This window comes from Artibeus jamaicensis, unplaced genomic scaffold (assembly GCF_021234435.1).
Source record: "Artibeus jamaicensis isolate MK-2021 breed Jamaican fruit bat unplaced genomic scaffold, CSHL_Jam_final contig_1132, whole genome shotgun sequence".
In the NCBI taxonomy this organism is placed as follows: Eukaryota; Metazoa; Chordata; class Mammalia; order Chiroptera; family Phyllostomidae; genus Artibeus; species Artibeus jamaicensis.
Window position 1 is genome coordinate 649203 of NW_026521221.1, and position 17863 is coordinate 667065.

Genomic DNA, 17863 nt, shown 5'->3' on the forward strand with positions numbered 1-17863 from the left:
TAGTACAACACAAGGCACGAATCTGCACCAGAGGGGAACGCGAATGCCTTCTGATGTTTTATTACATCTGGAAAACAGACAGAAACCCTATGCATTGTTGTGCTTTCTACTGGGCTACGAATTTCTTTTTTTTTTTCATTTTGGCCAGAATATCAGCAGCCTTTGTGCTCATGACAGCTTGACTTAATTTTTCAGCATTTTATTAATGAATTCAGCTTAATTCTGTGGTGCCTGATCCCCTTCCAAAGACACACGAGTGTGTGTCTCAGACGACATGATTCTCCACCATTTCCAAAGCTCCTAACTAGGGAAGCTCAGAGGGCCAGCTGGCTCAGCACAGGGTTACAGGACACTCTGGACAAATGATGGCCAAGGTGTACAATTTGATGTAAGCAAAATGTCAAGCATAGGAATGGTCCTTGCACTGATATTCCAAACAACAAAAAACCTACATTTATTTTTGTGTGATTCAGAATGTACTTGTCCAAGTGAGTTTATTTTTCCTAACCCAGTAAGGATGCTTCTATTGATTTGAAAGTTGATGAAGCAGAGGCTGATACTCATTTATCACTTTGTTCATTGATCATAGACCTGACCTCACCAACCCTGAAATTACTGGAGGACAGACTGCTGCCACACCACCAGTGACAGTCTCAGGGCTCAGTACTGGCCAGATCTGTACTGAGAGCCAGCACACGTGTTCGCACATGTGTTCACACACACTCCAGAAAAGCCCTCATGTACGTTAGACTTCAGAATATGGACTAAACACCCAGATAAAGGCATCGTGTCTGTGACCAGCCTCTTGGGACAGTGCCCTTTCTTCATCTTGAAGGCAAATACACTGCACAGGGGATTCTCAAGTTACATCTCTGTACCTGCTGAAGAAGCACAGTAACTCTCATCCAAGTGCCTGAGCGAGAAAGACTGTTTGATCTGTTGATGGAATTTAGAGTTCAGTAGTTGAGGAAACAGTTCCTTTTTTCCAGGGTGCCTTTACATCCTCACAAAGACTCCCACGTAGGTAAATCTAGAGAGCTTCCATGTGCTTATGTGCCTGACTTCATGGTACAAAACAGTGAGCTGAGGCAGGCACTGGGTACTACGGAATCTCGCCTGGCTTCAGGTTTTATGCTTACCTGGATTGCCTCAGCAGGCCATTTTACTATAGGCAGCCTATAATGACTCTATGGGTGAAGGACTCCAATTTCTACCTCTTGGGTCATGAGTGTAGGGGCCAGAAGAGGGCACAGCCTTGGGAGGATACCTTAATTCCCATCACTGGCTCACCACCCAGAGGGAAAATGGCAGAATACTTGCCTGGGCAGGTTGTAGAGAGGGGCCATCCTGAAACAGGCCACCACGGCCCGTTTGCGCTGCTTAGACAACAGTTTGTGCCAGACGGCCTTCTTGGACCTCAAAGGCTGCTCCACCTGCGGAGGGATGACACAGGGAGGTGAGCACAGGCTGAGAAGGTGGCAGAGGTGGCCTGTCGTCCAGACTTCTCAACCCTGCAAGAATTTTGACTTCTCAACGAGTCAGCAAAATGCACCCATTAGTAGATGGTTCAGTCTGTGGAGGTTTTAGGTTTGCTTTTTTCTCCCAATTGTGTTTGGCTGTTTATTGGTTAACAGAAGCTTTACAAAGGGGGCAGGGATGACGACAGGTCATTTGAGCTAATGACAAACATTTGTAAAACACCGGGAGGGGAAAGACTTGAAGAATTTGCTACAAAGGGGACACAAGGGTGTGAGCTGGGATGATCCTTGCTTCCTGTTTTCTGTCTCACAAGGGCACTCATACTAAGAGCTGGGTGGAGACAGGAGCTTTGTATTCTCCAAGGTAGTCTCGCTCCTTCGGTACTCAGAGCAGATGCTCCTTACCTGCTCCAGGTGGAAGACAGCTGCTGAAATTCTTTGCACACGCTCCACTGTCTTTTCTGGATCAGAAGGTTCTTCACTCTTCAAAACATCCTTGTAGAGGTTCAGTTGCCACTTTACAGCTGGGTCATCAGACTGATAATTGAAGCACACGCATGAGCCATTTCCAATTCCTCCTGTACTGAAACAGCCTTTCACTCCTAGCCTGGGCCCACAGTTATCAATACTATTTTCTTTCTATTACTGCCTCTCACTTATTTTCTCTATTTTTCTCCTCCTGGAATACTGTAGATGCTGTGCAGGAACTTCTCACTCTAGCTCATTTCCTTCTTTGCGCTGCATTCTAATTCCTTAAAGCAATCTTCTAATTCATAAATTCTCTTTTCAGCTATGTCTAGCCTGTTTTTTAGTGCGTAAATTGGCTTTTTAATTTCAATGACTATTTTTTAAATTTTTGTAATCACTATGAGATCTTATTTGATAACATCTTCTTCCCCTTCTTTAACAAAATGTAATGCTTAAGTCTTGATTTATGAATTCTTTATCTTTTTAAATATTCTAACCATACTTATTTTAAATTCCTTTCTTCAGTCCCTTAGGCTTGCATTATTATTCTCTTTGTTGCATTTTCTGGCTGTCTAATAGTGATGGATTTCCTCTCATACCTTGTACTTTTTAAATGTGAATTTGTCTTCAGGAGGAATTCTATTTATCAGCATCTCAGCCCATATTCTAGGGGGTGGAGACTCTCCAAGTGGTTTCAGGAGATTCACACGTTTCACTGGTTCAAGGCTAATTTTAGGTAAGTTTCTTGCTCTGAATTTATGCACAAGATGAGTAATTAGGTCCCACAGGTGTCTTCCTCTAACGTTATTAGAAACTCCAGCCCCTAAAATATGTATCTGGTACAGAGAACTCTACAGGCTTTCCCAAGTACATCAACTTCTCAGGGCTATGATTTAGTGTCTTTTTTTTCTTTTTCAGTGGCTTGGGATTTCTTTTTACTGACTTCTTCTGGCTTTACTGCCTTTTATTTTTTCTATCATTCCTCTATGTTTGGGATGAGAAGAGGCTATTTGCGTCGGCCCAGTACTCCCTCCTAGGGAATAATGTACCCGAGGAAAGAGCTGCTCAGAATCACAGTCCTGGAAAAATATCAAATAACCTTTAAAATCAAAATTTGTCTTAGGTTTGCTCATACCAGCTCGGATACAGCCTTGTTTTGGTTTCAACTCTCCCGAGCAGGAGGTGCCAAGGCTTCCCCAGGCCTCCTGTTTCACTGTTCACTGCATCCCCGTGGGAAATTCCGCTGCCTGATCTGACCCCCGCTGGGGCTGGATGTGCCTTCACACAGGGGGGAGGGGGAAGGCAGGCGTCACTGGATGCCTCTTCGCATCCTCTTTGTAACCACTAAGAACAAAAATTAAGAGCTAGAAAAACAAAGATTAGGGGCGGAGAGCTAGCCCTACCAATTTAACACAAGGACTCTGAGGCCGTTTTAGACGACCGTGAGTAAATTAAGCGGGAGGGTGGCCCCCTGCGGCCAGAAGGAAGCCAGTGTGAGAATCATCGTCTTCCTGTGGCCTCACCTTTTCCTGCAAGTGCAAGTTGTTCCGCAGGTGTTCCTTCACTTCTTCGTCTGTGTCTCTCTGTGGAAAGAAAAAGTCAGTGTTATTCCTAGAGGTCACCACAGGAATGTGAAGTACGATGCAGGGACGTGTGGACATCCAAGGGGGGCTTGGCTGGGAACTTTATTATAAGAACAAAAGAAGAGAAATTACAGAGGCTTATTCCCAAGGAAACACACTAACTCCCAAACCGGCTTCCAGAGGTGGGTGCGTTGCGGCTGCGCACCGGGTTTCCCTTCATCCGCTCCCACCCTCCACCCCCAGGAGGGCCGAGCACCCACCGCCTACGCCTGTCTCACGTGCTCAGCTGAACCCGGGCAACTTACAAAGCTGTACCGTGACTTTGCGAGGGAGATCAGCTCCTGATCGCCTGGGGTGCACATGTTCAGACCAATAGGCAGCATCTTCTTGAGCGCAGCCACGATGAGGGAGGTCTGGACGGAATACAAGTCTCCCCTGCGCCTGGTCTTCTTCCGTTCCTGGTCCTGCCCTCCAGACTAGGAGACGAGGTGGACAGAAACAGAGGGACTCAGCGACTCCGAAGGGCCTGCCTCGCGTCGAGGCAGCCTGCCTCCTGGGGGCCCTCTCAGTACAGGTCGGGCCCATCAGTACATTTCAAAGGACGGTAAAAGGAATGTGTTAAAGACAACCGGGTGGCCATAAAAACCCCAGAGCCCTTTTCTTTGCGCATGCTCACAGAACGACGTGACCAGACACACACCACGGACAACTCCAGTCTTTGCTCACTCACTTCTGGACTGAATGAACGAACTGGCCTTTTTTGAAAGTGATTTGCAAACTGGCAAAATGACTCCAAAAAGAAGTGACAATGCTGGTGCTGGGGCGACAACCAAACGCCTCTCTGTTTTGGAGGGTGAAGCTGTTGTTTTGGAGCATGGCAGGGCCTCTCGGCCTTTACCTTGAGACAGTAGTGCAAATTCCCTCAGGAAAAGGCAAGTCCCCCAGTAGGGCTGCTTTGGGATCTGGGGAGAGACCAGAACTCCCCAAGTCCGCCCCTCTTTGGCTCACACTTTCTCATCCCTTTCAGGGAGAGCTAGCTCATCCAATGAAACAGCAGGTTTCAGAGAAGGGGCCAATGCACTGCCCCGAGGCAACCAGCCAAGAACCCTCAGGGTCTACAACGCATGATGGTGGTGATGGTGAGTATTCAAGGAGACAAGGCACTGCAGTGACCGGACTTTTTGTGAAAAGCTTCAAAGCTTTTCACGTGGTACCTCACTTGCAGGACTTTGCCTCGGCTAACCAGGCACCTGCTGGAAGTGTGGGAAGGAGGGGCAGCTGGATCAGGGACCACGAGGGACAGCCAGCTGGTGCTGACCAGCTCTGCTTCCTGAGGTACCCATGGAATGTCTGCAGCAATCAGGTGGCATCACTGCAGTTTTTACAATGAGCCAGATGCTGCCCCCGGAAGTGGCGTCTAAGACCTGGGACCTGGGACTGGAGCAGAGCTCATTTCAGAAAGGATTGCCTTTTTGAGAGAAGAGGAGGGTCAGAATTAATATTGCCTTGGGATGATCTCTTTACTTTCCAAAGTGTGAAAGAGGCTCATAATTATTAACAGATACTTTTTAAATGGATATGATTTCTTTTACCCTGGTGGTTATAGCACAGAAACCACAGCAAAGCCTTTGACTGGCAAAACCCAGTCTGGTCAAACACTGACCGAGAATTCTCCTGGTTGCAGGGCCACCTTGTGCCCAGTGCTCCAAAACAGCAGGTCAGACCCCGGATGGCAAAGGGAGGGGCAGAGAGAAATCTGAGCCGGAGGAAGAAATGAGGCTAAGAGGCAGCAGCTTCTTGGGTTCCAGAACACAGCAGAAAGCTGGTTCACATGAAGACCTCAAGAGTGCTAACTCATTTCCTGAGTGCCTGCAAGGCTCCTTACTTGTTCTACCCCAGATGTACTAAAGGATGTGGCTAAGGCGAAACTCATTTGTCATCTAGATTACCCTTGAAAATGTTTTAGCCCATTCATAAAAGATATGACCCAGTTTTATGTACTAGGAAGTACAGAAGTTTATAAGCTAAGAAGTACCCTGTACATCATATAAATGTAAAAGGCAACTAGTAATATGCTTTTTACAATCCAGTAAATATGCAAAATGTAACCGTGTGGATTTGATACACAATTTAACTAATTTCTTGCTCGCTATTTTATCTCGTCCAATCCCAGTGGTCCAACGCCACATATACGATGTGACTCCAATGTGCCTGCTACTAAAATAAAACATTTCTGATGCTCTCCAAAACTCTGAGATAGAAATGAGTCATTTTTATAAATGGAAACACGATGCTCAGGAAAATTAAGTGACTTTTCCAAGGTCACGAAACAAGCAAGCATCTGAGTCAAGATCTGGACCCAAGGCTATCTGTCTGTGGCTCCATTCTCCGTTCTGACTGAGAAGGACTACATGTGACCCAGCTCCTGCAAGGCCCCTTCCTCTGCCCCGTGCCTCAGGGCAGAGGGCTCGGGACAGTGGCAGCAGACACACTGGTAGAGAGAGAGAGAGAAGTATTTCCAAGTAACAACCTGTATGGATCACTGGGAAACTATCTCAGGGTTTATTCCACCATACATTTTGTGCAAGAACTCATGGTTATCTGCCGATTTCCAATCCCGGAGTCTAGCCCTTGGAAAGCTCTCTTTGAATTGCGGGAACCTTGCACAAGAGGCAGGAATGTAAAGTGTGAAGGGCAAACGGGAGTCCGACCCTGCCCGACACAGCGGGGGAGTGTCCGCCAGGTTCACCAGCCCTGTATCTCTGTTAGTGTGCTGGCTGCAGACAGGGCAGCTGGGGAAGGGAGCAGAGACGGCAAGGAGACCTTGGATGGGGGAGGCTTCCCCATTCCAAGGCCTACAGTGACTCTTTGACAGGCAGCTGTCTTCCCTGGAGCCGGCCTGGGGCGCCTCCAGGTGAGAAAATCCATTCTGCACCACCCCCATGGTGAGCACAGGGCAGAGCCTGGCACCTCTAGTACTAGGACAGAAAAGACACGTCATGCATTTGACCTGTACCTTTACTTGCATGGCCTGTGTGGAAAGACAAAAGAAAAAAAACAAGGAGAAGAGTCAGTCAGTAAAAGCAGGGGTCCGAGGCATAAGATATCACATGTTAGTCATAGTTTCTTAGCCCCAGTTCCTCAGCCAACACAACAGAAACTGGACCATTTGGGAAGCCGGTTGAATGTGGCGCGGCGAGTGAAGGGGAGATTAGGATGGAGGTTAATTTGGTCGGAAGGACTTACATCCAGGCCAAGCACAGCACCCGGGGGCCAAAGTCATCTCAGAGGTCAGCCTCCCAGTGTGCATCACACTCAGACCCAGGGGGTCTTCAGATGAACTCTTTAGATCTAAAGTCTTTCCCCTCCGTCCTCCCTCCTTTCACTGGGTGGGCTCTGGACAATCTGTTATTTAACCAAAGATGGTTTTTGTTCTTCCTTCCACCCACATTATCACCTCTAGCAGAGCTGTGCTTATAGAAATATGTAATCTAATTACTGTGCTGTATACCTGAAACTAATATAATATTCTATGTCAACTATAGTTGAAAAATACATTAAGAAAAAGAAAGAGAGAGGGCACACCTAAGTGAAGGGGTGATGGGTGTGTTCATGCTGGAAAGTTTGCTAAACCAAAAGGACTCCAGGATCTCTCAGGTGGTTCAGGACCACCCCAGAGGCTGAAGGGCGGAGCCCCTCTCCTCCTGTGCTGTGACAGTTGAATATACCTGAGGTCAAGGCTCCTATGCCCTACAGATTCTAATGTTATTCTTTTCTTCCCATATTGCTAAGATCAGTTGATTCAATGCATTTTACTAATATTGGAAAAACTTTTTAGAAGACATGCCTAAAAGTTTTTTATTTTCCGAACAAAAGTTGATAAATTCCTGTGCCTTCATAACCATTTCATTTCCCCTAGTAGTTTAAGATTACACAGATGAGTTTTTATGTGAACTTCAGAAAAAACAGACTTTTAATGGATGAAGATGTGAAGAGGGAGAGTGGACAGAGAGAGGGAGAAAGGAAGGGGGGGAGGAGACTGAGAAACAGCACTTAAGCTACAGAAGTAGAAGATCAAAAGGAATAAAAATGGAAAAAGGTGGTTGGCGGGAGGGAAGGAGAGAGAGCGAGAGCTTGCACAATAGGGGGTGTCGGAGTAAGAAGAACCTCACACGTGATTCTGACTATCCTTGGAGAACTCAAAGATACCTCCTAACCCCCTCCGTGGCCTTCGTCGGCACACTGAAACCACGCAGCGGGTGGCGCGGCCTGCACGGCGAGGCTATTCCTGCACCACATCTCTTTCCTTGTCTATAATCCTGGTCAAATGCATTCTAACTTAATCGCCCTCCGACGAAGCTGTTGCCATTTTTTCAGAAAACAAGTTTCAAAACAAAACAAAACTAAAAAACACTTGCTCAGCTTACTTATGTCTAGCTTAACATATTTGCAAACCGGTGGTATATAAACAATACAATACAATGAGTTCTCCAAAAAAAAAAAAAATCTGCTTTAGCCTCCAGAAAAATCACACGTCTGAACTGACCTCAGTTAACCAGCGTGGCCCACTGTGTATTTTCTCTGCTTCCTTTCCGTTCGCAATGGCAAGCATGGGGTGTGTGCAAGCGTGCAGCACGTCAGCACACACAACTCTGCAAAGGCTGCCGTGGGCACTGTGGCCAATTTCATTTATAGAACACCAGAATGCAATTAACAGTGGAGCTAAAAAAGCAAGCACAGGTGACTAGTCCCCATTCAGATCAGGTAGTAGGGAGAATTTCTAATTTCATGGAGGCAACGGCAATACGAATTCAATTGATAATAAGGACTATCCCCCTCTGTGGCTCCTCAGTATGTAATTGTAGGACCAAAAAACAGCAGAAACAGCTGTGATTTGCGGTTGTGGAGGCATGCTCTCTCTGTCTGAAATAATGCATTGCATTTATGTAACATTATTTTTTGCTAGAGATGCAATTTAAAACTGACTTTTGTTTTATATGATTAGAGAGGGAGCTCAATTTGTTGTTTCACCTTATTTCTTTATTTCATTGGTTGATTCTCATATGTGCCCTGACCAGAGATCAAACTGCAACCTTGGTGTATTGGGACAATGCTCTAACCAACTGAGCTACCTGGCCAGGGCCTGCAACTGACTTTTGAACAGAACATCCTAATAGAGCTGGGGGGAGTCAGGTAGTAAGCTCGACTCCTCCAGATTGGTAAATCGGGGTCCAAGATGACGTATGTGAATGACGCAAGGCCACACCTCTATAGTCAACAGTTGGGCCAAGGGGAAGGCAGCTTTCTTTCAGTCTCTAGTCTTATTTACTATTACATTTTGTGTCTCAACTGATGCAACAGGAGCTTATGAATATTTTACCCTGAAGAACATGGTATTATTTAATATCTAGGGAGTGTCCTCACATCCATTACACTGTAACTTTGACCTTATCCCATGGCACAGAAAAAATTGGAATACAATGTCAATGGAAATAAAATAAAGTGTGTGCCCATATAGACTAACCTTATCAATGGGGGAGATGCAAAGATTCTGAATATGACTATCCTCTGACAAGGCACACATACTCTTTTCCTCTTTCGGTAATGTGAACGAACACAATTTCAGGTTAGTTTGTTAGTAGGTTCGTTTTGAAACATCATTCTTTGTCACCTCATCTCCTTCCAATTGTAAACTCAAGGACCCTACTGCTCATCACCAGAGGGTTGACATGTCTGCCCTGGGGTTTATTCAGGTGGGCGGAGTCAAAGGAGAGCCTGTGATAGCTGTAAGAAGACCCTTCAGAAGAAATTTAAATGTCCAGGGATCTGGAGTCTGAACCATCCTACCTTGTATACCTGACATGAGCAGTAGACGTGTTTGCTAAAAGTTGAATGCAAAATAAACTTTGGAAAATCAAAAGTTATACAAAGCTCAAAAGGATCCACTGTAAGTAAGGTTTCTTTGCAACTAAGATTTCTCTTGAATGTGAATATTTAATCCTGATCACTCCATTTTGTAGGTGTATAATTTTACTTATTTTTATTTCTTCCTTTTAAAATATACTTTATTCATTATGTCATTACCGTTGTCCCACTTTTCCCCCCTATGCCCACCTCCACCCAATACCCACACTTCCTCCAGCATCCCCCTCCTTAGTTCATGTCCATGGTCATTCATATTAAGTTTTTTGGCTTCTTCATTTCCTATATTATTCTTGACATCCCACTATCTGTTTTGTACCTACCATTTATGCTTCTTAATCCCTGAACCTTTCCCCTCAATCTCTCCCTTCCCCTTCCCAGCTGATAACCCTCCAAATGATCTCCATATCTGTGATTCTGTTCTTGTTCTGGTTGTTTGTTTAGTTTCTTTTTTTAGACTCATAGTTGTTGATAGTTGTGAATTTGTTGCCCTTTTAATGTTCACAGTTTTCATCTTCTTTTTCTTAAATAAGTCACTTCAACATTTCCTGTAATAAGGGCTTGGTGAAGATGAACTCCTTTAGCTTTATCTTGTCTGGGAAGCCCTTTATCTGCCCTTCCATTCTAAATGATAGCTTTGCTGGGTAGAGTATCTAGATTGTAGGTCCTTGCTTTTCATCACTTTGAATACGTCTTGCCAGTCCCTTCTTGCCTGCAAGTTTCTTTTGAGAAATCTGCTGATAATCTTATGGGAATTTCTTTGTAGGTCACTCTCTGCTTTTCTCTTGCTGCTTTTCAGATTTTCTCTTTATCTTTAACCTTTGGCATTTAAATTTTGATGTGTCTTGGTGTGGTCTTTTTGGGTACAACTTGTTTGGGACTCTGTGCTTCCTGGACTTGTAAGTCTATTTCCTTCACCAAATTAGGTAAGTTTTCTTTCATTATTCTTTCAGATAAGTTTTCAATTTCTTGTGCTTTCTTTTCTCCTTTTGACACCCCTATGATTCAGATGTTGGTACGTTTAAAGGTGTCCCAGAGGCTCCTAAGCCTCTCCTCATTTTTTTTAAATTCTTTTTTTTCTTCCCGCTGTTCAGATTGAATGCCTTTTTCTTCCTTGTGTTCCAAATTGTTGGTTTGATTCTTGGCTTAATCCTCTCCATTGTTGGTCCCCTGTAGATTTTTCTTTATTTCAGTAAGTGTAACCTTCATTTCTTCCCTTATATTTTTGTTGTATTCAGTGAATCCTTTGAGCATCCCAATCACAAGTGTTTTGAACTCTGCATCAGATGCATTGGTTATTTCCATTTTGTTTAGTTCTTTTCCTGGCATTTTGTTCTGTTCTTTCATTTGGGCCATATTTCTGTGTCTCCTCAACTTGGCAACCTCCCTGTGTTTGGTTTTGTGTATTGGGTAGAGCTGCTTTGACTCCTGGTAAAAGGCACCTATAAATTGTGTGGGGCAGAGCCTTAGGTAATCACCAGGGCAGTGCAACCCACTTCACCATTTTGTGGGTCTCTGTGGGGGGAGGGCTCAAGGAGGAGACAGTGCCAATGCCTGGCTTATGGAGGTTTGCCAGGCACTCTCCCCATTTCCAGTCACTTGACCTACTTCCCATATGTGACTGGTGCCGTTCCAGTTGTTGTCCTGTAGTGAATCTCAGAGTGGGTGGGTTTGTGTACATTCTAAGTCTGTGTGGGCCCTTTAAACCAACTCTCCTGAAAATCTGGCAGTTTCTTTTGCCACCCCACCCCCAATGGTTTTTACAGCCAGGAGTTATGGGCGTTTACCTTCCTGGTGTTAGAACCCTGGGGTGTGTGGTCTGTCCTGGGGCTGAGATTGCTCACTCCTAAAGTACCCCTCCTGATTTTACCCACCACAGATGAATGTGGGACTATCTGATCCACTGCCACCACCTCTCCCCACCTCTCCGCACCTCTCCACCTGTTTCCATGACTCTATCCTTCCTGCTTGTCTGTATGAATGTGGCTTCTTTAAATCCTTGGTTGTCAGACTTCCATACAGCTCAATTTCCTAACAGTTCTGGTTGTTATTTGCTTTGAGAACTATCTGTAATTCTCTCTGTGGCTGCGTGAGGAGGCAAAGCGTGTCTACCTACTCCTCTTTTCTGTGCACAATTTTGTGCATCTAACTTTACAGAGTGGTGCATATCAAATTCTAAACTTCAAGAGTCAATTGCTGGGTGCTGGAAGAAGTGTTGGTGTCACCACAGCTAAAGGATGGAAGGGCTAGAACATTCAGTGACGGAGCTGACTAGAGCTGGCCACACATGGTGAAGATCGGAGTGCTGATCTTTGGCGTCACACCAGGCCCTTGTCTGCAGTTCCACATATGAAGGTCTTCCACCCCAAATGCTTATTTGGAAAGCTTCCCTAAGAACTTCACTACACACCCAAGACTGTCATCTTCTCAGAGCTGATTTTCACTTTTAAGGGGTCCCCATGCATCCACCTTTGTGTTCCTCAAAGACGGCATGGTATAAGCAAGGAGACAGATGTACATCTCAGGGATGGCATGTCACTTATACTTGACATATATACAGTCAGCCCTCATTGAAGCATACCTCTCAAGGTAAGAGAGTCAAGGGTAAGCCATAAAAGCAGGTAACAAGCCATCGCATTTAAGTACGCCTTGCTTTTGTATGTGCACCTGAATTCTCTCCAATCAAATCAGCAAAGCCTCACTGTGTAGAGCTGACCTGGAAGGAGCTGGGAGGCCAGTTCCCTCTCCTCTATTCCTGCTTCAGTCCTCCCTATAGGTTCCTTTTTTTTTTTCCCAGACAGATGTCCGGTATGCCCTCTTTCAAACATTTCCTGCACGGAGATAGAGAACTATTTAGGTTTCTGAATGCGACTCACATGGAAAATAAACAGAAGGCATTAAGAGGTCAGCATAGCTGAAAGAAAGCAGCTATTGGATGCTCCAGATAGGAGGAAGACAAGTATACTGTAAGACTGTGTGCTAATGAACTCTTCAAAGCAAGGTAATTTCCTACTCAGAAGGTGACTCTAGGCACCTGTATTTTTGCAGCTTCACTACACAGGAAGTAGCTCTATCTTAAAACTACTGACAGCAGGCTTGTTTTAAAGACCAAGACCTCCCGAATGCCTCAGGCAGGTCTTGAAACATAAATTTTTGGACATACAAGCAGGTATTTATTCATAAATGTGATGACCATGCTTATCTGAGAGCAGTTCTCCTGGTTCATTCTCAAAGAAACAACAGTTGGTTTGGCCTACATGCAGTACAGAGCGAATCCCTTCACATATCAAAGATACCCAGCTTAGGTCAAGGCCGAAGAGTCTTTGAATCAACTTCTAAGGACTTACTTTTGACATCTTGCTTTTGCTGTCTCCAGTTAAAAATGCCAAATTATTAATTTCATTCTGAATCACAAAATTTTGCTCTTCCCTCTTGAAGTTCTAAGTGAGGAGGGGATAAAAAAGCAAATATTACAAGACGGTTCTCCCAGGTCTGTACCTTTCACTGCCGTCTCTACGTCCAGGGCCCACATGTGTCCTTACGTTAGATTTGCACCACAGGATGAAGACCTCTGCCACCATGCGGAAGAGCTGGTCAGAATCAGCATCGGGGCTTTTCAGCCAGTTAGATCTGAATTGAAAAGTAAAGGGATATGCACATGAAATTCAACATTGACTCAGACAGTCACTCTCCTTGGACACTGGATGCACACATTTCCCAGACACAACTGTATTCCCGCGAGAAGGCCGTCCTCAGAGAGACCAACAATCAATACACTCCTCCCGCGCTTGGATACAGGCACATAATTGTAGGTATTTTTTAAAAATATTTTATTTATTTATTTTCAGAGAGAGGGGAAGGGAAGCAGAGAGGGAGAGAAATATCAATGTGTGGTTGCCTCTCATGTGTCCCCCACTGGGAACTGGCCCGCAACCCAGGCACGTGCCCTGACTGGGAATTGAACCGCAATCCTTTGCTTCATAGGCCCACGCTCAATCCACTGAGCTACACCAGCCAGGGCTAATTGTAGGTATTTTTGAAGGACCTGCAATAATCATTTTCATTTTACCAAAGGATTCAAGGACTATCTTAGTGAAAAGATGTCAGAAATCAATATTTCAATTGTCAGAGATAGTCTCCCTCCCCCCCTTTAAACTGATGAAGTAATTAAGGCTGCACTCATACGTTTTGGGACAAATGCCCTTTAATACATAAGGCAGGCAAAACTAGGAAAGTCTTAGTTACTATGACATCTACTCTTGTCACTGACACTTGTCATTGTCAAGCCCGTGGCATGTGGAGCACTGTCCAAACAGGCTTCATCCCTTTTCCTTTTGAAGCCAGTTTTAAGGAAGAAAAAGACAACATGTTTTGCACTGTTGACTGAAGTGTGTGGGCAGAGACCAAGCATCTCCTATGGCCTCTGGGTGAGTTTGGAAATTCCCTGTAAATGGTCATTATTCATTTCTTTTTAAAAAAAAGGGGGGGGGGGGCTTGGTTAAGAAACTTCACAGTGGCAACCAGAATCCTAAACTACAGTAGAATTCAGTCAATTTCTAAAAGTTCTTTTGCCCCTAAGTATCTTACACATTTGAGTTAAATTATATTTTGAAAGGGCAGTCTGAATTGGCATTTTCAAATACCTGCATAGAGTTATGTAGAAGTTAAATTGTCTATTGTCTTTCTTAACTTAAAGTAAACTCTGCTTTCCCAGGAGACCTGAAAAGCCCCATGTCCCTTGGTGTGTGCACGGTAATAGCTATCCAAAGCCAGTTCCCCAGGCCTAGGAACCTCGGACTGACCTGCCTCTAGCTGCTGACCTCCAGCCCAGTCACAGATGGCCCGCACCAGCCTAAGGAAGAAAGCTGAAGACCAGGAGGCCAAGACCACTTTTGGATCCCTCCCTTCTCTCCTGAATTCCATACTGCTCTGAGTTCCAGTCTCATGGATGTTCTTATCTAATCTTTCTTGTTTTTTAACTAGTCTCTCTTGTATGTGGCAGATACTACAGGTTGTTTGCTCATTCTCTTCTCTTCCTTAGGAACGAAACCCCATTTTGTTCAGGGTGGCATTGACTCTGAAGATCACGTTTCCCAGCTTCCCTTGAGGGATCGCCATGTAACAAAGTTCTGATCGATGAGACAGCAGTGGAAGGTGTTGCATGGGTGTTCTGGAAAAGCTTCCTGCAAAGGGATCAGGTAACTGAAGGTGCCTTTTTGCCTTCCTGCTTCTTGTCTGCAATGATAATGTGATGATTCTAATTGGCATTTTGCACCATCATAGTAATGAATGTTAGGAATGGAAGGACAAAGGAGTGAGGAATGAGCACACTAGCCCTGGACTGGGTTATCTTTGGACTTACTGTATGTGTGAGATTTGGCTTCTAATTTGTTTAAACAACTATCATCAGGTAATCATTACTGGAAGCCAAATGTGATCCAAACTTGAGGTTTAACATTGGTAATGCTTTCTGATTTTTTTCATATTGATTTTTCAGAAGTGCTTTCTCGGGATCAAATGTCAAGTTTTAGCAGAACTGGCAGCTGTTCATTCTCTAGTGTTTTGAGCTAGTGAAATGAGCTATAGTTGGCCAAAAAGTCCATTTAGGTTTTTTCTATAAAATAAAAGATACATTTTTCATTTTCACCAATAATTGTATTGATTTGGATATTTTGAGTATGTTGGCTATCTCCCTCATGACATAATGTCGATTGTTCTCAATTTATGTCTCAATTTGATCACTATCAACTTCAAATGGTCTGCCCAACCATGGAGCATCGTCCAGCGAGAAATCTCCAACACAAAACTACGCAAACCACTTTGACACATTCGATCAGTCAGTACCTTCTTCATACACTGCACAAATATTCCTTTTGCTTTTTAGTTGTGTTTTTGTTTTTCTTGAAATAATGAAGCATAATAGGCCAAAATGTTGCATGTTTTCTTCCATCTTCAATATTAAAACGGCTACATAAAAATTCACTAGTTTTGATAAGTCTGTTTTTAAAATTCATACTGATATGACAGCTGTCACAATACAATGTAATAAAACTGTATCAAATGAAGTTAAAGACAACTAAGTACTGCTAGCGTCATCTTAGGGAAAAAAAAACACAAACTTTTTGGCCAACCCAATAGGCTGGCACTATGCCCAGGGTGGGAAGAGGGGAGGTGCCATATCCTATCCAATGAAGGAAAAATACAGCCACAGGGAGCAGGAGCAGCAGGAGCTGAAAACAACCTTAGGTAAACTAGTCCTCCCAGGAGACTGAAGAGGATTTCTATCCCTTTGCCTCCATGGGAAAGCAGTTTCAGCTGAATTTCTTTTCATCATTCTTCTTTTCTTTTTAATTTAAAGACTTAAAAAATTATTGATTTGAGAGAGAGAAAAACATTGATTTGCCATTTCACCTGTGCATGCATTCATTCACCGGCTGACTCTTGCATGTGCTCTGACCAGGGATTGAACTGGCAACCCTGGGACATCAGGATGATGCTCTAACCAACTGAGCTACTCGGCCAGGACCATCACTCTTTTTCTAAGAGGCAGTCTTTATTTCTAGTGAAGTCCTTTAGCTAGGTTCACAGTGGTAGTTGTGCATGAAGAATATCTCATTAAATGTCTTCCCTCAGGTACACAAACCCTCTGCACCTCTTGCCAGACAGATTAAGATGGTACTTGCAGGAGACTAGAAGATCCTGACCTCGCATCTATTTGCCCATAGCCTTTCTACCCCTACGTGATGTATCTGCTCCTCTTCCCGGGCCCACAGTCTTCCATAGAATTCACGATCTCTCTTAATATTCAGTCAGTTGATCTTTTTGGAGGCACAGAACTGATTCCTAAGTCTCTTATCATCTGCACTGCATGCATGCTGCCAAAGAAGAGTTGGAAAACACAAGGCCATAGGTGGGAAGAAGGCTGGGTTCAGTGGTAATGATCTGTTGGGGTGATGGTTAAGCAACCCAAGTGGATAACAGGCTGAGAGATGGGTTTTCTCCAAAATCACACTACTTAGAGTGGTTTATTTCCATGTTCTGATTGTCTCTGATTTCTAGAAAAGAGGGTGAGAAGCCAGTGTCTCTTGGAGAGAGATTTTCTTGAACCTATGATGACTTAACAGGTCCTGGATGAGATGGAGAACTGATTCGCCCAGTTCCAACCACACCACACTATACCACACTACACACCACACCACACACCACACGCCACACACTGCACCACACCAGGAATTCCTGCTCATTCTGGGTCAGTTTCAGGCTGCTTCCTGACCAGAAGCTTCTGTTCAGGAGAGCGTTCTAGATGGTGGAGTCGACCCAGATGAAACACTGCTATGACAAGGCTGAAGGAAGGGCAAAGCTTTAATATAACAAGAAGAAACGGAGGAGGACAGAAGGCAGCGTCCTTCAATATTTAAAGAGCTGCCACAAGAGAGACTGACATTGTTTTGTGTGGCTCTGAAGGGCAAAGTCAGAGCCAATAGTAGGAGCTATGCCTGAGCTCAAAATGGTGTAAAGTGTCTGTGAGTGGAATGGGAGGTGCACCCACAGGAAGGCCGCACCTGTCGCCTGTAACTGCGGTGGATAAGTCATCAGGGCAGGACATGTACTGCTAGGAAAAGAGAAAGGGGTGTCTATTCTTCCAGTCAGAGGGAAGATGAAATGACCTCAGATAATGCCAAGCCAGCTAATTCTTCTGGGTGAGAAAAGGACTTGAAGAAGGTCACGGCACACACACAGGAAGGAAGCCTTTCTAAGCAAGGCTCAGATGGCCATAATGCTCCCTGGTGTTCAGGGAAGAATGGGCTGAAAAGTGGGGGTGAATGAATTAATGATGATCTCAAAGACTGTCTGACATTGCTGCTTTTAGCACTGTCAAGCACTGTGGGGGTGGAACACACTCTGTCTTGAGTCTTGGTTGTCAACAGTGACAAATGACATTAAAGAGCTATTCTCGGAGTAAGCTTACTCTACTTTCATTTTTGTTTTCACCCCAAACTTGGACAAATTCCTTCTCCAAACTGTGAACATAATTATGTTAATGGGAAATGACTGAAATGACAACTGTCAGCACAGGATTTCATTTGAGAAAGTGAGTCAAATTTCCCGAAGATAGGTGAGGGATTATATGTGCACACACACGCGCCGTGGGTGAGGTGTTTATTTTGAAATGCTAAACATAAGTAAACTTAAGTTATTTTAAATAGTAAATACAATTTGCCTTATAAAGTAAACAGGCGTATTTAGACCTACTTCCTGCCCACGACAGAAAGGGATACCACTCCAAATGTCAGTAATGTTCTCTCAAATGTTCCTGGGTCCTTTCAATATCTACAAGGTATTTTAAAATCAAGCTTTCCCAAATTTGTAATTTAGGCCTGTAAGCTTTAATAGGGTGTGGTATAATAAAAA

General features: G+C 44.3%; 1 protein-coding gene across 1 annotated transcript in view; it reads right to left on the reverse strand.

Moving 5' to 3' along the window:
- Positions 1-17863, reverse strand: part of RYR3 (ryanodine receptor 3) — a 514231-nt gene that overhangs the window by 42444 nt on the left and 453924 nt on the right. Inside the window, exons 68-73 of the mRNA XM_053665407.1 lie at positions 12994-13081; positions 12799-12891; positions 3835-4005; positions 3470-3529; positions 1884-2015; positions 1321-1433 (exon numbers count right to left, since the gene is read on the reverse strand). Coding sequence (XP_053521382.1) covers positions 1321-1433; positions 1884-2015; positions 3470-3529; positions 3835-4005; positions 12799-12891; positions 12994-13081 — 657 coding nt within the window. The remainder of the gene's footprint in view (positions 1-1320; positions 1434-1883; positions 2016-3469; positions 3530-3834; positions 4006-12798; positions 12892-12993; positions 13082-17863) is intronic.